Source organism: Aotus nancymaae, unplaced genomic scaffold (assembly GCF_030222135.1).
Source record: "Aotus nancymaae isolate 86718 unplaced genomic scaffold, 86718_ANA_hifiasm-v0.15.2.pri h1tg000012l, whole genome shotgun sequence".
NCBI lineage: Eukaryota > Metazoa > Chordata > Mammalia > Primates > Aotidae > Aotus > Aotus nancymaae.
Genome location: NW_026988423.1, coordinates 6,791,945 through 6,815,229, shown reverse-complemented (window position 1 = coordinate 6,815,229; position 23,285 = coordinate 6,791,945). Strand labels below are relative to the sequence as shown.

General features: G+C 35.5%; 1 protein-coding gene across 9 annotated transcripts in view; it reads right to left on the bottom strand.

Moving 5' to 3' along the window:
• CEP126 (centrosomal protein 126) overlaps positions 1–23,285 on the bottom strand; it is a 97,097-nt gene that overhangs the window by 54,849 nt on the left and 18,963 nt on the right. For 7 of the 9 annotated variants that reach the window (XM_012454971.2, XM_012454951.3, XM_064375356.1 and 4 more), the window contains exons 3-4: positions 9,488–9,633; positions 5,482–5,593 (exon numbers count right to left, since the gene is read on the bottom strand). Coding sequence is in view for 6 of the 9 variants with exons in the window: in XM_012454951.3 (XP_012310374.1) it covers positions 5,482–5,593; positions 9,488–9,633 (258 nt within the window). In the remaining 3 variants the exon portion in view is untranslated. Of the gene's footprint in view, positions 1–5,481; positions 5,594–9,487; positions 9,634–23,285 lie in introns of those variants that run through there. The other 2 variants (XM_064375359.1, XM_064375360.1) reach the window with 2 other exon arrangements.

The window sequence follows — 23,285 nt, the reverse complement described above, 5'->3', positions numbered from 1 at the left end:
CTGGGCCTCCCTCTAATTGTTTGTCATCTCTTTTCAGACCAGCTTTTCTATAAAGTACTCTAAAATTATATTCCTACATATAATGTGGTAGTAAATTATACTACTACCACAACTTCCATTTGGCTCTTAACCTGTTATCGGGTTTCCACCTCTACCACTTCAATGTACTGCTTTGCTTGCGGTTAATTAAGTGACCTAATAATTGCAAAAATAGGTACTTCTTGACCACTATCTTTCTTGATTTTAATTCCCGTGGTTTCCATATCATCACATTTCCTGTTTATTTTCTTACTTCTCTGGTTGTTCCTTCTCAGGCTCCTTCTTGAGCTCCTCTTTCTTTGCCTGTTCTTTATATGCCGAATTTTCTGAGTTATGTCATTTTCTTTTTTTCTTATCTATACCCATATTTTCTTTGTAATCTTACTTATGCTGCCTATGTGATCTAATTTATATCAGTTTGTGAGTAAAGGGTTAATAAAATCTTCTCCTTTCCTATGAACCAATTCAACTTTGAGTTAACTTTATAAATCTATTTATCTGGATAATTAGTAGGATTTAAGCTGTGTTACAAGGCACATTGATTATGGTAAAAATGGCCCTTCATTGGTAAACCACATCTGAACTAAGAGGACTGCAAAGAAACCATAGATACCTGCTGGAAAGCTATAGTTTTGAGTTTGCTTGAGTATGATAATTCTTTTTATTGGATATGTCTCTTCCATGGAAGCTATTCATATGGAGGGATTACAAAAAACATTTGTTGCTGTTTAGAACAAGGTGCCTCTTAACTAGAGTACATAGATGCCCACCCACTGTGATAATGTAAGCATTATGAGCCTTAATGCTGAGCTGTCACTTGTAGAGGGAAGAAACATAGCAAAGACTAGCCCCTCAACTGCTTTGTGGCTTTCTATAAGAATTCGTCCTATTGAAGAATGCTACCTAGTTGGCATGCAGTGTTTTCTGTTCTCTAATTGAAGCCAAACATAGCCTATTGCAGTTAAGGGAGTTTGATTGTTTAGCTGAATCTAAGACTACCACTGGTGGATACTGCCATGGCTTTAACTTTATTCATTCATTGATGACTGTCATATATATATATTCATGACCCAGATTTCTAACTATAAGAAATTGGCTCTTGAATATCTCTTAAGTATCTCAAACTCACAATATATCATTCTCCTTCCAGTCACTCCCTCCCCTATATCTGTTTATCTTCTCTCATATTCATCAGTATTTTTTTTTTTTTTTTTTTTTTTTTTTTTTTTTTACTGTAGGAAGAACAATTAACATGAGATCTGCCCTCTTAACCTCATAGTCTTTATTTTGATAAATGGTTTTATCACTTATTCACTGACCAAATCTAATCTCTGTAGTCATCTTTGACTCTTCCAAGCATTTCAGGTCTTAAACAGTTACCAAAGCATATTGATTCTAACTTCTAAATAGCTCTCAAGAAGTCATCATTTTCATCAACTAAAGTGCCATTTTACCTGATTTTTCTACTTTTAGTGTTCCCCTATTCTTTTCCATTCTGGCAATATTATCAACATATAAATATTGTGTATTTGCTTCAAATCTTGCAGTAATTGTTTTTAAAACAAAATCCTTAACAAGGCTCTTCATGATTTAACTCATGGCTTCCTTTCCAACCTAACTGCTCACAACTGTCTTCTCACTGTAACATTAGCCAAATTGAGCTACTTGTAGCTCCCTTAACACAACATGCCTTTTATGATTCTATGCCTTTTCACATGCTAGTATTCCTTCTGGGTTGCAGTTTCTTCCCAGTGCTTGTCTCAGATGAATATCCTCCTCATCTATCCAAGTTTAGGTCATTTTTATACATTTTGAGAAGTGTTCATTTATGTCAGTGGTATTTTTCCATTCAAAGTATTTATTGAATACCTCCAACATGATAGCACTGAATTAAGCACTATAAGGAATACCTGCATATGTAAGACTGAGACACTGTCCTTCAGAATATTACAATCTGGCTGGGGTACAAAAGTATGCATGAAAATTAAGCAACAATATATACAATCATAACTTTCAAATCTATTTCAATAGCTTTGGCCTCTCACCTCATCTTTGGGTAAATTGTTTTTACACATTACTACATGGATATTTATCCCCTCAATTCAGAAGGCTCAAAGGGAATTAAAAAAAGTTAATCACATTCCCTTAATCATCAAGACCCAAAATTTCAGCTGTTTTTGATTTTTTTGCTTTTTTCCATTTCCTTTATCCTATCATATACCAAAATCATCTATTCCTTTCATAAAATATCTTTTCTTTCTGCTTCTATTCTGTCTATTCTCTAATTTTTCTTCCTCTTCCTCCTCTTCTTCATCTTCTTTTCTTCTTCCTTTTCCTTCTCCTTTTTTTTGAGACAGGATTTCACTCTGTTACCCAGGCTGGAATGCAGTGGTGTGATCATAGCTCACTGCGGCTCCAACTACTGGGATCAAGTGATCCTTCTATGTCATCTCCTTGAGTAGCTAGAACTACAGGTGTGTGCCAGCATGTCCAGCTAATTTTTCCATGTTGTGTGTGTGTAGAGATGGGGTCTTGCTATATTGTCCAGGTTGGTCTTGAACTCCTGGCCTCAATCGATTCTCCTTCCTCAGCCTGAAATTACAGCTGTGAGCCACTATGCCCAGACTATACTTTAGTTCTTATACTTCTATTTGATCAACATCCTTAAACTCCTATTTCTTTATGCTACTTCTCTGCAATATGAAAGCACATTATCTTCATTCTTTCATCTCTCTCATCCTCTCACCACTCAAAACCTTTCATTATTAGATCCATCCTTTCTTCACTATACAAAATAGTACTGTTCTGGTTTAGGCAGTAAGGATCTATCCCTTTTTCTAGATCATCCCCTGTCCCATCAACAATACATCCTATAGTCCTACCTCTCTGAATAAGTTTTATTTCTTCAGTGGTCTATGCCTTTCACAACATTGTAACCCTGCACATGTGTAAACCCAACACATGCTTCTCTGATAAATCTTACTCATTCTTTAAGACTACTTTCTACCTTCAATGTTGTACTTCTTTATTACTTTGCTAGTATTTCTGTAACAATCCCCATTAAACAGTATTACATGTGTATTATACTGTAAAGACCAACAAACAGTATTATAATGTAATTTCGAACCCTTGCTAGGCAGAGGACCATATCTCATTCATATGTGTAACCCATGCTAATCAATGTCTAACACAGAATAAGTACTTACAATTTTATCCTACTGTACCTTTCTAGACTGCAATCCTGTTGCTCATCACTTTAATATTCATATATTGAAACATCATAAGATCTCTCTTAAGGGAAAAGCCATCTATTGGCCATACATCTCTATTGGCTATTGTCCTATCATTTTTTACTTTCACAATCAAACTAAACCTTTTTGCTTTTCATTTTTCAATCTATTGCAATTTATTTTCTGCCCCCACTACTCCACTGAAATTGGTCTGACAAAAGTTGCTAGTAACTCTTTTGTTGTGAAATACAGTGGACACATTGCTTCTATGCTGGATATTCTCTCTTTGCCCCTCCAGATTAATTTGCCACATTTCTCTACTTGACTCTTCTCCAAGAGACTGAATGATCCCTTGCTCTTTGATTTATGGCTGAATTTGGCCAGTGGAAGGTACCAGAAAGAGAAAGGAGGGTGACAGAAGAAAGAGGTTTTAGATAATTATTCCTCTGACTTCCTCCTTGCTGGACTTGGTTTAGCAGTGGCTTACATTTCGCTCCCTAGGACCACAGGACCTGTCCAGGCTCCCTCTTCTACAGTATAGCTCTTTTGAGTTTAGGTCTGTATTGGTAATACTGACTTTGTGTCAGTTCTGGGGGTGCTTTACTATCCTTTGTTGGTTTTGTAGTCCCTTAAGCTCTCAGTCACCTCTTTTAAGTGTGCTTTCTGTTTCCTGCCAGGATCCTGACTGACAGACATTATGTATCTGATTCTTGAGAAGCCATTTGATCTCTGTAAACTATTTTTTTCCCATGAAAATTTATCCTTCCCTAGTTTCCATGATACTGATCTCTCCTAGTCCTATATGAGCCATTCTAGCCATTCTAACCATTCTGTTTGCAAGCTTCTCTTCTTTTTCCACTTCCTTAAATGTTGCTGTTCTTCAGGGCTCATCACACACATATTCTCTACGGTTCACCATATCCATTACCTTGGCTTCAAATATATTTAGCCTAAATCTTTCTCTTAAGTTCTGGGCTATATAATTCCTACATTTATTGAAATATCCCCAGCTTTCAATCCATTATCCACAATTGTTCACAATGGATTGGAATAATATGTTTAAAAAGGAAATTTCATCTTATCACTAATTTGCCTAAAATTATTCACTGACTCCTCTTAAACAGTCAAAATAAAGTTTATATTTCTTGGCATACAGATGCATTTATCTCTAAAATCTTGTCTCTAGCAAAGCCATCTGTATTTTGCATTCTATTATCTACACATACTCTTACTTGTAGAGTATATCATGCCTTCGATTGCCCTTGGCTTTTGCACATGCCCATCTCTCTGTCTAAAATGCCATCCACTCACTTGTTCCAATTAACTACTATTTTCTTCAAAGCTTTGCTGAAGAATTCTCTGTCCCATGAGGTCTTTCCTGAACTCTAATTAGGATTGAGAGGATACATTTACTTGTTCCTAGTCCTAATCAAGGGAACTATTGACCACAGATATTCTAAAAATAGAGTAACATTATGCACAGGTAAAATATTAACATAATAGATGCATTTATATAAATGAATTTTAAATATTATTGTAATTACTCATTTGGTATTATTCTATATTTCTGAAGCACTATTTCACTTATCTTTTAGATTATGCCCTAGGGATTATATTTTACAATAATACATACTTCTCCATATCTTCTTACAATTCCTGATTTACTTCTATGCATATAGTAATGTCAACAAATGTTTGGAATAAATAAATGGAAGATACAGGATGTCTGAGAGTACCCAGTGGTTGATTGGTCCATCCTATTACTTCTAGATGATTCACTTATGCCATCCTGTAGAAGAACCAGGAGACTCTGTAGTCTTTTCAAGACATCCAGGAAAGATTTTCAGTGAGGAAAAACCCATTTCTACCATAAAGTTACTCTTTTTACCTAAATGTATTACAATTCAACATAATTTTCTCTTTTCAGTAAAGATATCAATATTTAAAAAGAGTTTTGATGGTACGTTCCACAAAAAATTTGTAACATACATAGTATTTTGTAATACCAAAGACTTTAGGACAACAAATTGGAATTCTGATCTATTCTTGGAGCAATTTACATTCTACTCTACCTCAATTTAATCTGTGAAAATAAAAGAATAAACTTTAAAACAGAGGTGAGGAGTAACTGATGAAAAGGTTGATAAGCACAGCAACTAGATAGTTATACAATTATTTTAATAATTATGTACAATAATCATAAATTACTTACCTCCAATGTACTGTTGGTCTATGGGAAAAGGGAAGGTTTGTTTCTGATTTTAAGTTGGATTCCTGAATTTGTGTGAGGGCCTCTTCTAAGGGAGGAACTGGTTTTCGGAAAACTAAAGAGATAATAAAGATCAAATAGTACATACAGAATCACTTTATCTTCAATTGTCTCTTTATATATTATTTAATTGGTCAATGATAAAATATTACTTTAAAACTTTTGTAAAAAGAAAATATTTTCGGAATAGTGTAAATACTTTATATTTTGACATCCAATTTCCAAAAGAGAATGTGTTACCTCAGCGTTTTCATCACCAATTTTAAGAACATTTATCAGGAAAAAAGAGACTTTGAGAAATGTCCAGGCTCTTCATCCTGGCATGCAAACGCCCCTATATTTGATCTCCTAGTCCCATAAATTTCTGACACAATTTATAAATATTCCTATGAAGAAAAGGGGAAGAACAAAAACACCAACTAACATTTCCTGAGCACTGACAGTTACAGGCCTTATTTTTAAGCACTTAATACACATAAACTATTTTAACCCTCACTATGGCCTATGAGGTATGTTTGAATTTTACAACTGAGGAAACAAAGTCATAAAGAAGGCAAGTAATTTCCCCAAGGTCATATATTATTATGGACACTCATCCACATATTGTCCTGCACAACCTTTAATATAACCCTATGTCCTATATATATCCACTTTCTCAAAGCCTTCCACTGTGCACTTTGGTACTCAACATACTCTATTTTCTCCTACTTCTCTCTAAATATTGTCTTCTCCTTCTTGTTCAAATTGAAACATAGCTGTCTTTTAAGGACATTAATTCTCCTACAGCCCTCTCAAAAGAAGACATTATTTTCCTCCCATCATATACTATAAATATACTATACTATCTATACATGGTATCTACAGTATATAATATACTATGAATAACTCAAGACCTAGGGTGACTTTCTGGCTTTAGCTGTTCACGGGTACTTCAAAACTGTTTTCCTCTTTTCTCCTTTAAAACACTAATATGTCATAAGACTTTTCCATTATTATAGTATTTCTAATTTACTTAAAATGTTTAAGCAAAAACATTATGTTTTTATGTAAGGGTTAGTTCAAACGTGAACTCTAGAGACAATATATTTCCCTAATCAACTGGTGATTACATCAAGAAGAATGCAAAGCTATGGGATAGTCTGCTGATATTTGCATCATAAAGGATGCATCTATCAAGTAATCAATTAATTTAAAAAGTATTTATTGAATGTTTAAAATAAGGTTTTCTGCTAATTTATAGAGGCACTGTTCTCCTTCCTTCTCCCCTCTTTTCCACCACTTTTTTTTTTTTAAGATGGAGTCTCGCTCTGTTGCTCAGGCTGGAGTGCAGTGGTGTGGCCTCAACTCACTGTGACCTTCACCTCCTGGGTTTTTAAGCAATTCTCCTGCCTCAGCCTCCCAAGTAGTTGGGATTACAGGCACTGCCATCATGCCTGGCTAACTTTTGTATTTTTAGTAGAGACAGGGTTTCATCATGTTGGCCAGGCTGGTCTCGAACTCCTAACCTCAAGTGGTCCACCCATCTCGGCCACTCAAAGTGCTGGGATTACAGGCATCAGCCACCGTGCCCCGCCTCTTTCACCACTCTCAATCAAATTAGTAAATAGATCCTATTGATTTTATCTATTTGTTTTTTTGAGACAAGGTCTGTTTCTGTTGCCCAGGCTAGAGTGCAGTGGTGTGATCTCGGCTCACTGCAACCTCCGCCTCCTGGGCTCAAGTGATCCTACCACTTCAGCCTCCACAGTAGCTGGGACTACAGGCATGTACCATCATGCTTGGCTAATTTTGTATTGTTTGTAGAGATGGGGTTTCATCATGTTGCCCAGGCTAGTCTTGAAGTCGTGAGCTCTTAAGCCATCTGCCTGCCTCTACCTCCCGAAGTGCTGGGATTACAGGCATGAGCCACTGCAGCTAGCCACGATTATATTTCTTGAATACAGTATCTCTGGCCAGGCACAGTAGCTGACACCTGTAATCCCAGTACTTTGGGAGGCCAAGGTGGGCACATCACATGAGGTCAGGAGTTCGAGATCAGCCTGGCCAGCATGGTGAAACCCCATCTCTACTAAAAATACAAAAGGTAGCTGGGCATGGTGGCGGGTGCCTGTAATCCCAGCTACTTGGGAGGCTGAGGCAGGAGAATCGCTTGAACCCAGGACGTGGAGGTTGCAGTGTGCCAAGATTGCATTACTGCACTCCAGCCTGGGCGAGAAAAGTGAGACTCTGTCTCAAAAAAAAAGAATAAATACAGTATCTCTTATCTCTACATTCAATACACTACTTTAATTTAGGAGCTTAACATCTCTTACCATAATTACTTAAATAATATCCTACTAGTCTACTTACTTCAGTAGTCTATAGTCCATCTTGTAACTACAATTATCTTTCTAACAAATCTAATTATAGCAGAGCCCTCTAGTTCCCTCCCTAATATCCATTTCCCCTTTTTTACTTGGTAACAGCCCCTATATAGTTAGGTTTAGCAATATACTCACATTAAAAAAAATGATTTTTCAGACTTCCTTGCAAATAAAGTTGCCAAGCAGAGATCTCAGAGGTGCACCCTTTTTTTCCTGTTCTTTCTTACTGCTTAGAACACTGGTATAATGGTTGAGCTCTAGCAGCTACCATATGATCATGACAGTGAGGGTATAAACCGTATACTAAAGACTGTTGAGCCAAGTGACAGATGATCCTTCTGTCTCTCAGCTCAGTATAATCATCAAACCAGCTCTGTTTTTCTCCTCAAAACCAGGAGAAAAATAAACTCCTATCATGTTTAAGCTATTGTTGTTTTGCGCAGTTTCACTAGTTGCCCTTATTAACAGTACTATTTATTACTAACACAGCAATGGCTTGCTTTCTTGTTAAAAAATACTGTAAGTGGACTGTATTTTGCATAAAGATGAAATTTCTGGCATGACATATAAAGCTTTTTGAGAACTGGCTACCTCTTATTTTTTCTAGCTTCACATCCATTTTTCTTCTCCCCACCCATTCTATGCTTCAGATACACTGAAATACATAATTTATTTGTACAAGCTGTTCCTTTTGCCTGGGATGTTCTTTTATTTTTCTGTCTGCTTCACAATATGCTCATCTGTTAAGATCTGACTTAAGTTGTTTTTCCAAGAATGATGTCCTTGATGTCCAGACATAGGTTTAGTGTTCTTTCCTCTATGCTCTCATGGCACTTTACACACTCTGCTACCATAGCAATTATCATTACATTATTGACATTGTTTATACTACTCTCATCTCCAAAATAGGTTGTGAAATCTTGAATGGTAGAAAGAAATTAGATTTCTCTGTATCTCAGCTTAGCCTAAGGCTAAGTACAACACAGTATACCATATGTTTGCTGAATACATAGAGGATCTGCTTGTCACTTTTCTTTATGAAGCTCTGACATATTGTTGTGAATTGTCTTACTATTTAAGGTATAAAAATGTAGATATAATACAAAAGCATCAATCATAATCATATTTAAATTCTTAACTCATTCCAGGTCTTTATATTGTTGGATTATATTACTCTATAGACTTTCTTTTTGTTCTGCCAGTGTCTCAAATATGGATTTGAACCAAACTGTTAAAAAATGCTAGAATAAGTGTGACACTAATTTTCTGAACTCAAAAGTCAAATTTTCTTTGTACTAAGCTACTTACTAAGTCAATTTTAAAAAGACAAAACATTGTAACCAGCTGGAAGTCAAATCAAACTTGTGAGTTTCAGAATTAAACCTAAAAGAGCCAACAAAATATTCTCCAAATTAAACCTAAATCAAATGACTATTTTTCATTTGGTTAAAGTGCTTTTACTCAAAAGTCATATTGGTCTTTTTAGTTTGTTTCCACTTCATTTATTCATTTATCATTTTATTGTATACTCAAGTCAAATGAGATTAAAACTTTTTGTTCTCATATTATTCTAGAAATTAAGGCACCTGCTTTCCTCCGCTGTGAAAGAGGAATATGGGCACGCTGGAATTTTTCAGTAACTTCTTCAAACTTCTGTCTTCTTTGTTGAAGTATTTGTTCTCTAATTTGTTGTTCTTTTTCTTCTTGTTCTTTTCGTTTCTCCTCAAAAGCTCTATATTTAAGACATAAAGTAGGTAACAGAAATAGGTAGTAAGTTTAGGAAATAGTTTCAAAATGATGCATTTTTATAAAATAATGTTTTCATATTTCAAAATTTTACTTAAAAACAAATTTAAATTTTTTTTAAACAGGCAGTTGGCAAAGACTTACTTCTTTGTAAATGGCAATTTCAGAACTTTATCCAAGTCTCTTGCAACAAAGAGAAGATTCTCCTACGTAGCCCCTTCTAATTTCTGGCAGGTCTGCCTACCTATTCTCACCTCACAAACTGTGCTGTGGAAAAAGCCTTTTCTAAAAAACTATGCCATTTTCCATATCGGTGAAAGAAGTAGCTTTGAAAATTATGAGGCATTCAAGAAAATATTGTATATTTTAATTTGTCTTTTGGACCACAAGTTTAAAATTGGGTGTCATATTAAGTTGGAATGGTGCTAAAAATTCAGAAAATTTACATAAAAATGTGGATTTCCAGTTTCTCTTCGAAATTTGGAAGATCTGGCGAATCTGGGCTCTCAATCACACATAGCTCCAAACACATGCCCCTAATCCCTGCCATTCTTATTTTTCTTAAATTTCTTATTTATTTCTGATTGCCCTCAGACACTTGAATTTATGCTCTCTAGTTTAAGCTGTACTGTTTCAAAAAATCGATTTTGTCCTTGAAAGACTATGTGTGTGTGTGTGTGTGTGTGTGTGTGTGTGTGTGTGGTGTATGTGTGTGTGTGTGCGTGCGCACGTGTGTGTGTATGATTCAATAATTATTTGCTAGAAAATGAGAAAAATGAAAAGGCAAGCCAACAAATCACTGGTAGAGAAGCTTCCAAAAGGACCTCCTTAGAATGCATGCGGTTAGGAGATAGTTGGTAAAAACTCTTTTAGAATTTTTAGTGCCATAGGTTACTGTTAACCATCTTTCTAAAGACCTCTCCTGGCTAGAATATTATTCTACTCTGAATAGCTCAGATTAAGGGAACTATATATACTTCCAGGTGATAGAAGACTATAGATCTCCAAGTCGTTCAACACATGAGATAAGTAGAATGTAGTGATGTAGTGCCAGAGGTGGGGGAGAAGATTTTTTAGTTCCCAAAACAATCTCCTTCAAGAATTTCCCCAGGTCACGATAATAAGTTGCTTTTACCATTTGATTCAACATAATATTAGATGTTGTAGCCAGAGTAAGTAGGCAAGAAAAAAAAAAGGCATCTGGACTGGAAAGGAAACAGTAAAATTAACTCTAGTCACAGATGACATAATCTTATATTTAGAAAACCCCAAAGATTCCACAAAAACCAGTACTAATAAATGAATTCAGCAAAGTTGCAGGATACAAAATCAGCACATATAAACCAGCTGCATTTCTATATATGAATAATGAACAATCCAGAAAGGAAATAAAACATTTCAATTTACAATAGCACAAAAATGCTTAGGAAAAACTTAACTAAGAAGGTAAAAGACTTATACACCAAAAACTGTAAAACATCACTGCATTTATACTGTAATTGTGTAAAAGACACAAATAAATGTAAAGACATACCATGTTCATGAATTAAAATAAGATATTGTTAAGATGTCCACACTACTCAAAGCTATCTTCAGATTCTATTTAATCCCTTCAAAATCCCAATGACATTTTTTTTTTCCTTGGCAGAAATAGAAAAATCCGTTCTAAAATTTATATGAAATGTCAAGGAACACTGAATAGGCAAAATAATATTAAAAAAATACCAAAATGGAATGTTTCACCCTTCCTTATTTCAAAGCTTACTACAAATTTATGTAATCAAAGCAGTATGGTACTGGCATAAAGATGGCCACATAGACTAATGGAAGAGATTAGAAAGCCTGGAAATAAACCCTCTTATATATGGTCAAATGATTTTCCACAAGGATGCCAAAACCCTCTAATGAGAAAAGGACAATCTTTATAGAAAATAGTGTTGGATACCTAGATACTACAAAACAATGAAGTTGGACTCTTACCTAACAGCACATATAAAAGTTACCCCAAAGTGGATCAAATATCCAAATATAAGAACTAAAACAAAACTCAGAACATAGGAGAAGCTTCGTGACAATGGGTTTGACAATAATTCCTTGATATGACACTAAAAGCACAAACGAAAGGAAAAATAGATAAGTTGAACTTCATCAAAATTAAAAACTTTTGTGGATCCAAGGACACTATCAACAGAGTGAAAAGGCCACACAGAAAATAAGAGAACGTATTTCCAAATCATATATCTGATAAGGATTGATATCAAGAACTCCAACAAGTCAACAACAACAAAACAACCTGATTTAAAAATATGGGCAAAAGGCTTGAATAGAAATTTCTCTAAAGAAGATAGATACACAAATGCAAACAAACACATGAAAAGATGCTCAATATCATTAATCATTAATGATGTTAAATTGCATTAAGAAAATGCAAGTTAAAACCACAATGAAATGCCACACCACACCCATCAGAATGACTATTATTTAAAAAACAAAACAAAACAAAAAATAAGAACTGTTGGTAAGGATGCAGAGAAACTGAAACTTTCATGCATTGCTGGTAGAAATGTAACATGGTGTAGCAGCTGTGGAAACTGGTATGCTAGTTCTTAAAAAAAGTAAACACAGAATTAACATATGATAAAATAATTTCACTTTAGGGACTATATCCTAAAGGAATGAAAACAGGGGTTCAAACAGATATTTGTATATCCATTTTTATAGTAACATTATTCATAATAGCCTAAAGGTAGAAGCAACCCAAGTGTCCATAAATTGATGAATGGATAAACAAAATGTGGCATATACATACAATGGAATATTTTTCAGTCTTAGGAAGGAAATTCTGGCACGTGCTACACCTAAATGAACCTTGGAAACATTCTGCTAAGTGAAATAAGCCAGTCACAAAAGGACAGATGTTGTATGATTTCATTTTAAATGAGGTACCTACAGTATTAAAATTCATAGAGACAGAAAGTAGAATGAGGGTTACCAATTCAAGCTGGTGGGGAGGATAGCATGGGGAGCTGGTGCTTAATGGGTACAGAATTTCAGTTGGGCAAGATGAAGTTTTGGAGATGGATAATGATATTGGTTGCACAACAATGTGAATGTACTTAATGTAGTCTTTGAAGACAGAGAAAACAAAAGTGATTAAATAGAGTCACAATAGAGTATTCTGTTTTCTGTTAGGAGGAAGAAACCACAGCTTGCTTAGCAGAAGCTGGTAAAGTCAATTCAAAAAGTTCCAAATTCTACATTCATATGCTCTTGAGATTAAGCTCATGTGTCAAGCAGATAATATGAGTGCACTCCTCTGGTAGCCATAGTCAGTCTCCAAACATAATGTCCAATGAAGCATGATCATGTAGTTCCCTCCCCTTTAATCATTCTGGCCCTGTGACTTTCTTATTATCAGCAGAATGTTATGGAAGTGATACTGCATGACTTCCCAGCCTAGAAGTTTTGCAGCTTCCAACCTGGTCTTCTGGAATGCTCACTCCAGGAAAAGCCAGACCCCATAGAAGAATTTCAGTGACTTTGAGATCACTGTGCTGAAAAGAAGCCCAAGCTAGCTAACAGGAGAGACAGCATGGAGAAAGATAATTGGCTTGGTTCCAACTGTTCTAGCCTTCTCAGCTCAAGCACAAGACATGTGACTAAAGAAACCATCTTGGATGTCCAAGGAAGTAGAATCTTCAGATAACACCAACCACAGTACAAATCTGAATGCAATAGCATGAGACTTCCAAGGAAGAATAATCCGGCTCAACCATTCAACACAGATTTTTAATAAACTGTTTTAAGCTACTACATTTTAAGGTGGTTTGTTATATAGAAGCAAATGACCAGAACAGTAACTTTAAGTCAGTACTTTAAAAACCAGTTAACATTTATTTGGTAGACCTGGGGAGAAATGTTTATTAACAAAAATTGTTTACTTTCTTCTTCATGTTATTTAAAATGGATTACATCCATTTATTATATATATGCTTTTCTGAAGAATAAAACTTTTTCTGATCTTAGAAATTAGAGTTTTGACATTAAAATATTCCTGGTAAACAGTACTATGTCATGCATTATTCAGTTTCAGAGTATCAGTGCACTACAACTGCCAACTTAGGCAACTGTCGTCATTATGTTTCATGGCTGATAGTGCAGCATGTAACTGCATAAAACAACTTATACCTATGAATTTTTTAAAACAGAGATGTCTGTTCTAGGATTTTAAAAAATACAATAGTGCAATTATTTTTGTACTATTGTATTTTTCTTCTAGAGCACCATCTACTTCACTGGTAATGAGAACAATTTACATTATTTAGTTAGTGATGTTTCAGTTATCCTTACAGATTTGTTTCCTTAGCAAATACTTTGATGATCTGTTCTTTAATATGGCTGATATGGAGCTAACTCTAGACAAAACCGCATATCCGAGAGTTGGTTTGAGAAATCCATGGCTGCCTAGGTGTTCAGAGGAATTTGTTAAATAGTAAGTTTATAAGCCTTCCTTTAATTACAGTATTTGAAGTTGTTCGGTAATATCTCGTATTTAAGTCATCAAAGAAGACACTAAACATTTATGTCATATGACAGACACTTATAAAAACAAGGAAACAAAAGTTGCTTGTTTAATATTTCAAAACAGGCAACATGAATTAACAACCATCTCATTGGTACTGAGTGAAATCATGGTAAACTAAATTATTAGCTTGCAAGTAGGGTAAAATCTCAATCCTTCATAGTTTCTGACTTGGCACTTGCTAGAATGGATACAAAGTAAGACCCAATTGCAAATATACACAGGCTGAAGGCAAAAGAATAGAAAAGCTTGAGAAATTTGACTACATTAATATCAGATGAAGTTTATATGTATATTAATATCAGATGAAGTTTCTATGTATATTAATATCAGACAAATTTCTCAGAGTGCTGCTAACATTAGACTTTATGAAATGGAGTATTACTAGAGATAAAAGACAACATTTCATAATGATAGAAAGGTCAATTCATCAGGAAGACACAAAAATAATATAGATATATGAACCTAATAATAGACCTTCAAAATACATGAAGCAAACATGGAACTAAAGATAGAAATGGAAAAATCCACAATCCTAGCTACATATTGTAACATCCTTTCTTAGTAACAGAACAACTGGATAAAAGTATCAGTAAGAATATAGAATATTTGAACAACACTATCAACTAGGTCAATCTAGTTGATATTTATAGGACAGTAACAATTTATACCCAACAATAATAATACACAGTCTTTTCAAGTATATCATAAAAATCTTATGTTGAGCCATAAAAGAAAAGTTAATGAATTTAATAAGATTTAAATCTTACAGAGGATGTTCTTTGACCTTCTTTGACCAAAATACATTTATATTAGAAATCAATTGCAATATCTAGAAAAGCTCCAAATAACTGGAAATTGAAGGAAAAACATGAAAACAGTGTTCTAAGTAGACTATAGATCAAAGAAAAAATCTAAAGAGAAGTAAAAAAATATTTTGAATGACATAAAAATGAAAATACAGTATATTGGATTTGTTAAATGCAGTTTAAAAAGTGTTTGGAAGAAAATTTATAATTTTATTTTATTTTTAATTTTTTTGTAGAGATGAGAGTCTTGATTTGTTGCTTAGGCTGGTCTTGACTCCTGGCCTTAAGAAATCCTCCTACCTTGGCTTCCCAAAGTTCTGGGATTACAGTGAGTCACCATGCTTGGCCAATTTATAATTTTAAATGCTGTATCAGAAAAGAGAAAAGGTTTAAAATCAACGATTTCAGTTTCCACCTTAACAAGACAGAAGATCAGCAAATTCATCCTAAAGAAGAAAGAATCTAATAAAAAGAAAATAAACTGATGAAATAGTAAACAAAAAAAAAATAGAGAAAACACAGAAAAGTTGTTGGAAAATGTTAAGAAAATTGATAAACTCTTAGCAAGAACAATAAAGAAAAAAAGGGAAAACAAAAGTTAATAATATCATGAATGCAAGACACTACAAGAATATCAGATGCAAGAATATCACTACAAATACCACAGGCCTAAAAAAATAATAGGAGAATATTACGAACAACTTTATGCTAATAAATTCAACAACTTAGGTAAAACTGACCAATTTCTTAAAAGAAACTACTTTCCAAAACACAAAAGAAAATAAAATATGAAAACCTGTACACATTAATAAAATTTAATTTATAATTAACAAGTTTTCCACAAAAAACTTCTAGGCTCAGATATAATTTTTTTTCATCAAACATTTAAAAGAGAAATAACAATCATATTCAACCTTTTTCAAAATATAGAGGTGAAGAAAATACTCCCTACCATGTTTTATAAGGTCAGCATAACTATGATTCCAAAACCCAACAAACACATTACAAGCAAAGAAATTTATAGACCAGTATCTCTCATCAACATTACACAAAAGTCCTTCAAAAAATACAGGTTAAGTGTCCCTAATTCACAAATACAAAATCTGAAATGCTGCAAAATTTGAAACTTTTGAGCACTGACATGAAGCCTGAGAGCCTGCCTTTGTTTGCTGTTGCTGTTGTCTGACAGCTGACACAGTATTCTGATGATGCTATGGTACTGCTTCATTACCTTGAACACATTATTTTTTTCATTGTGTTAATGTTATAATCATATTTTTAACTTTAAAGTACTTAAGTGTGAATAAATGTAAGAAAATGATTGCTTATCAGTAGCACATAGATTCAGACTCAGGAATGGTGGTGATGACCAAACAACCAGAGATTGTCCACGTAGGTGGCTGAGATAATGACACCTTTGCTTTTTTGATGGCTCAATGTACACAAACTTTGTTTCATGCACAAAACTGTTTAAAAATATTACATAAAATTACCTTTAGGTCATGTATATAAGGTGTATATCAAACATAAATGAATTTCATGCTTAGACTTGAGTCTCTTTCCCAAGGTAACTCATTATATATATGCAAATATTCTAAAAGTCCAAAAAAATTAAAATCCATAATACTTCTAGTTCCAAGCATTTCAGATAACAGTTACTGAATCTGCATTAGCAAATAAAATCAAGCAATACATAAAAATAAGACAGCATTACCAAAGTAAGGTTAACCATGGAATGCAAAATTAATTAGTGCATTTCACCATATGGACAAAAAAGAGGAAAGCTATATAATCATCAAGATAGTTGCAGAAAAAGTATGTGACAATATTCAGTGCACATTTGTAAGAATTCTCAGCAAACTAGGAATGAGAGAAAACTTCCTCAGTCTGATAGAGGGTACCTACCCAAATTCCCTAGCTAGTAGTATAATGTTGAAATAGTAAATACTTCCACAAAAGCTAGAAGCAAAGAGGCTTACTCATACTACTTCTATTACCCAATTGTACTGGAAGTCCCAGAAAGTTCACGGAGGCCAACAAAAAAGTAAAAGCCATATTGATTAGAAAGAGAGACATTAAATTTTCTCGATCTGCAAATGACATAATTATATAACTAGAAAATCATAAGAAATAAATAAAATATATTTACATCTATGATACAGCTAAAATTAAAAAGACTACCTGGGAAGGTTATAAAGCCACTGGGACTCACATGAATTGCTGGTGGGTGTGTGAAAAAGGTCAGCCCTTTTGGAAAACTGTTTCACACCTTCTTATATGGTTAAACATACACATACCCTAAGACTTAGCAATTCTACTTTTAATTTACTCAGAACAAATGTATATCCACAAAAAGATTTCCTACTTATGGATTCTCTCTCGTTTTACCATTTTGGGTTGAATTATCTTTCCACCAGCAGCTTTATTGCTAGCCCCAAATTAGAACAACCCAATGCCTATCAATAGAACGGATAAATAAATTGATATATTTTTACAATGGAATACCACACAACAATAGAATAACATGAAAAATTACCTCTGATGATAGAAATTATAACAGTGGTTGCATGAATGGTGGAGATTGGCTGCAAGAAGTTTGAGGGTATATTCTGAGGAATGATAATGATAGACTAGAGAGTGCGAAGCTCAGTTTGAACAGAAGTGAGAACATGAGGGATGGGATTAACAGAAAAAGGGTAATAAGATAAATGGATTGGAGGGCGTGGTAGTGCGTTAAAACTGATGAATTCAGAGGAAATGACATGGAAAATAGGAGATATAGATCAGTGATTGAGACGACTGAAACTGAGATTTTGGAGGTGAAGGAGTAATTGGAAATAGTTGAGGTGATGTGCCATTGACTGGGTGAAGTTCAAGAAAATGACAGACCACTAGGTTGGATGGATGGCCTGTGTAGACATTAAAATCGCAAAGAATGATTATTAGAATTGTCGTAGGGAGGCAAAAGCTTGCCAAGTTGCTAAAACTTTCAAGGAATGACACAGAGGATCTATAGATGACTGCAGTAAGGAAAAGTAGGGTAAGCAGTATATTTTGATGGCATGTGCTTTAAGATACTTGGAGGATTCTGGAGAAAAGGAAGAGCAATGGCCAGAAATGACAACAAAGAGCAAAGATGACACTTTGTCCTTTGTATCTATCTATGAGTGTCTTCACACTTACCATGATATCACCTTTTACCTCCCTCTCACAACCTTTATCATAGAGAAAAACAGAAGCTGTAAGCAGAGAGCTTATCACATATCTAAAAAACTACTTCATCCATGTTTTCCTCAACTTGGGGTTCTAGAAACAATTTCTAATATAATCACATACCTTCAATTACTTTATTAATTTTTTGGGGGATCTTGGGGGGAAAGTTTCCCATGTTTAATTTCTTCCCAAAGTCACTGTGCATGTGAGCATTTATATGATTGGCATTTATATTTTGGATAGAGGGATACTATCAGGGTGCTAGAGACTGATTTGGAAAACAAGTTTGGGAGAAGGCTGCTGGCAAAGTAAAGTTTGTCATTACATATAAGGTGACCTGCAAAAATAATAATCATTCATTACAAGTGCTTAGTATGGTCAGACATTGCAAATGCTAAGTACTTAGTATTACCTTATTTTATCCCACAGCAGTTCTCTGAGGTAAGCAATTTACAGACAAAAAAACCTGAATCTTAAAGAGGTTAAGTAACTTGTGCAAGGCCACACAACCATTAAGTGAAAGAACTGGGAGTCTAAACTAGGCAGCCCGATTCTGCCTGGTTTTAAATGAGTATACACTATGCAACAACCTTTTTGTAATTTTTCTCTTAAAAGCACTTCAATCTCCAACTCCCGCACATAACACGAATTTGTTTTCCCATGGAATCCTAAGCTTAACCTTACCATAGGATTTATCTCACTAAATTGTAATTATTTACTTTTCTGCATTGCTTATCAGACTCTAAGTATCATAAGTTCAGTATCTATGTCAGCACATAGCATAGGGCTTGAAACACGGCAGCATGCAATAGCATTGTCAAATGAAAGAATTAATTGTATTTTAACTGTCTGTCTTCCCCATCATACTCTCTAACTTCACTGAGTGCAGAGCCTGAAATTTTAATTTCTGGAATTCCTGTTCCTAACACAATGCTTTACACTTGGTAGATGCTTAATAAATAATTGCTTAATAAATGTTTGACCATATTTCAACTTCAAATATAATCAGAGCACTTTTAAAAGCAGATATCTATTATTTTTATCTAATAATATATCTGTTCAGGACATAAAAGTAAATAAAACAGATATGGTTCATCCAGTTATTTATTATCTAGTAAGGCAAGCTAAGAAAATCAAGTAAACAAAGAATTACTGATTGTCATAATTGCTAGGAAGTAAAGAAACTCTAGTCTGAGATAGGGAGCCAGGGGAACCCACTTTAAATAAGGTAAACGGAATATTTGTCTGGAGATGTGTTATTTAAGCTAAAAAACTCCAAATATACAGGGTCAAATCATCTTAAAAATGGGGAAAAAGGAGGGTGTGCCAAGATGGCCGAGAGGAGGCAAAACCGGAATGCAGCTCGCAGGGAATAAGACGCAGAGGGCTAGAGGGCTTCATGATTCCAAGTGAGGTGCTGGATTCTCTTCAGTGGGACTGGTAGGGCACTAAAAATAGACCAGAGAAAGAGCTGCAGGGTGAGAGCCAGCCGGGGAGAGCTGCCCAGGGAGGGCGAACAGGAGACAGGGCAGGGCGCGTCCCCACCTGGAACGTGCAGCCGACTTGGAGGGTCAGGGACTTCACCCCCTTGGTGCTCCGATTTGGATCCTGTGCTTACCTCATCCCTCCTGCAACCCACAGTCCCACAACAGCCCTACAAGACTGAGAGGCACCCTGGGTTGTTGATGCAACGGCACCTGCAGGTGCCGCAAATTGTTGGCCAAAGTTTGGACTAATGCCAGCGGGCAACGACCCATCCCACAGAAAGAGGCAGAGTTGAAAGCAGGGAAGGCCTAGCAGGCCCTACAACTGCAAAACTCATACTGAAGCCCTCATGCTAGAGAGCTTGGCAGCAAATACACCAGTTTGACCCCAACCAGGAAGAGCAATCTAGGGGAAGGAGAGACGCCATTGGGAAGGGGAAGCTAATCTCACCTGCAAACAAACTCCAGGGAGGGACCACCCACCCAGCAACCTGACTGAATCTGAGACAGCCCAGCAGCGCCTCTACAGGCCAAAAAGGATATAGCTCCAACCTCAACAGACAGGACGTCCACTTAGAGGTTCCTCCCGAAATCACCAACTTCAAAGATCAAAGGGAGATAAATCCACAAAGATGGGAAGAAACCAGCGCAAAAAGGATGAAACCATCAAAGACCAGAATACCTCTTCCCCTTCCAGGGATCACAACTCCTCACCATCAACAGAACAAAACAAGACAGAGAATGAGTTTGCCGAATTGACAGAAGCAGGCTTTAGAAGGTGGGTAATAACAAACTTCTCTGAATTAAAAGACCATGTTCTAACCCAATGCAAAGAAACTAAGAACCTTGAAAAAAGGTTTGACGAAATGCTAACTAGAATAACCAGCTTAGAGAAGAACATAAACGACTTTATGGAGCTGAAAAACACAGCACAAGAACTTCGCAAGGCATACACAAGTTTCAACAGCCGAATTGATCAAGCAGAAGAAAGGATATCAGAGATGGAAGATCAATCAATGAAATAAAATGAGAAGGCAAGATTAGAGAAAAAAGAGTGAAAAGAAATGAACAAAGCCTCCAAGAAATATGGGATTATGTGAAAAGACCAAATCTACACTTGATTGACATACCTGAATGTGATGGGAAGAATGAATCCAAGTTGGAAAACACTCTTCAGGATATTATCCAAGAGAACTTCCCCAACCTAACAAGGCAGGCCAACATTCAAATCCAGGAAATACAGAGAACACTGCAAAGATATTCCTCAAGAAGAGCAACCCCAAGGCACATAATCTCCAGATTCACCAGGGTTGAAAGGAAGGAAAAAGTCCCAAGGGCAGCCAGAGAGAAAGGTCGAGTTACCCACCAAGGAAAGACCATCAGACTCACAGTGGATCTCTCAGCAGAAACCCTACAAGCTAGAAGGGAGTGGGGGCCAATATTCAATATTCTAAAGAAAAGAACTTTCAACCCAGAATTTCATATCCAGCCAAACTAAGCTTCAAAAGTGAAGGAGAAATAAAATCCTTTATGGACAAGCAATTGCTGAGAGATTTCGTCACTACAAGACCTGCCTTACAATAGCTACTGAAGGAAGTACTAAACATGGAAAGGAACAACCAGTACCAGCCACTGCAAAAACATACCAAATGGTAAAGAACAATGACACAATGAAGAAACCATATCAACTAATGGGTGAAACAACCAGCCAGTAACAACATGGCAGGATCAAATTCAAACATAACAATATTAACATTGAATATAAATGGCCTAAATGCCCCAATCAAAAGTCACAGAGTGGCAACTTGGATAAAAAGTCAAGACCCATTGGTGTGCTGTATTCAGGAGACCCATCTCACATGCAAAGACTCATACAGACTCAAGATAAAGGGATGGAAGAAGATTTACCAAGCAAATGGAGAGCAAACAAAAGCAGAGGTAGCAGACCTAGTCTCTGATAAAATGGACTTTACAGCAACAAAGATCAAAAGAGATAAAGAAGGGCATTACATAATGGTGAAAGGATCAATGCAACAAGAAGAGCTAACTATCCTAAATGTATATGCACCCAATGCAGGAACACCCACATACAAAAATCAAGTTCTTAATGACTAACAAAGAGACTTAGACTCCTGCACAATAGTAGTAGGAGACTTTAACACTCCACCGACAATATTGGACAGATCAACAGGACAGAAAGTCAACAAGGATATCCAGGACTTGAATGCAGATCTGGACCAAGTGAACCTAATAGACATCTACAGAACTCTCCACCCCAAATCCACAGAATACACATTCTTCTCAGCATCACATCGCACTTACTCTAAAATTGACCACATACTTGGAAGTAAATCACTCCTCAGCAAATACAAAAGAACAGAAATCATAACAAACAGTCTCTCAGACCACAGCACAATCAAATTAGAACTCAGGATAAAATCACATGGAAACAGAATAACTTGCTCCTGAATGATGATGGATAAACAACGAAATGAAGGCAGAAATAAAAATCTTCGAAACCAATGAGAATGAAGACACAATATACCAGAACCTATGGGACACATTTAAAGCAGTGTCTAGAGGAAAATTTATAGCAATAAATGCCCACATGAGAAACAAGGAAAGATTAATCGACACCCTATCATCAAAATTGAAAGAGCTAGAAGAGCAAGATCAAAAAAACTCAAAAGCAGGCAGAAGGCAAGAAATAACTAAGATCAAAGCAGAACTGAAGGAAATAGAGATACAACCCTTCAAAAAATTAATAAATCCAGAAGCTGGTATTTTGAAAAGATCAACAAAATAGACCGCTAGCTAGACTAATAAAAAAGAAAAGAGAGAAGAATTGAATAGATGCAATAAAAAATGATAAAGGGGAGATCACCACCAATTCTGCAGAAATACAAACTACCATCAGAGATGACTACAAACAGCTCTATGCACATAAACCAGGAAATCTGGAAGAAATGGATAAATTCCTCGAACTTGCACACTCCCAAGACTAAGCCAGGAAGAAGTTGAAACCCTGAATAGACCAATAACAAGGTCTGAAGTTGAGGCAGCAATTAATAGCCTACCAACCAAAAAAAGTCCAGGTCCAGAGGGGTTCACAGCTGAATTCTACCAGATACACAAAGAGGAGCTGGTACCAATCCTGTTGAAATTATTCCAAACAATATAAAAAGAGGAAATTTTCCCTAACTCTTTCTATGAGACTAACATCATCCTGATACCAAAATCTGGCAGAGACACAACTAAAAAAGAAAACTACAGGCCAATATCCATGATGAACATTGATGCAAAATTTTTCAATAAAATGCTGGCAAACCGAATCCAACAGCACATCAAAAAGCTTATTCACCACAATCAAGTAGGCTTCATCCTGGGGATGCAAAGCTGGTTCAATGTACGCAAATCTATAAACGTAATCCATCACATAAACAGAACCAAAGACAAAAACCACACGATTATCTCAATAGATGCAGAGAAGGTCTTTGACAAAATTCAACAGCCATTTATACCAAAAACTCTCAATAAACTAGGTATCAAT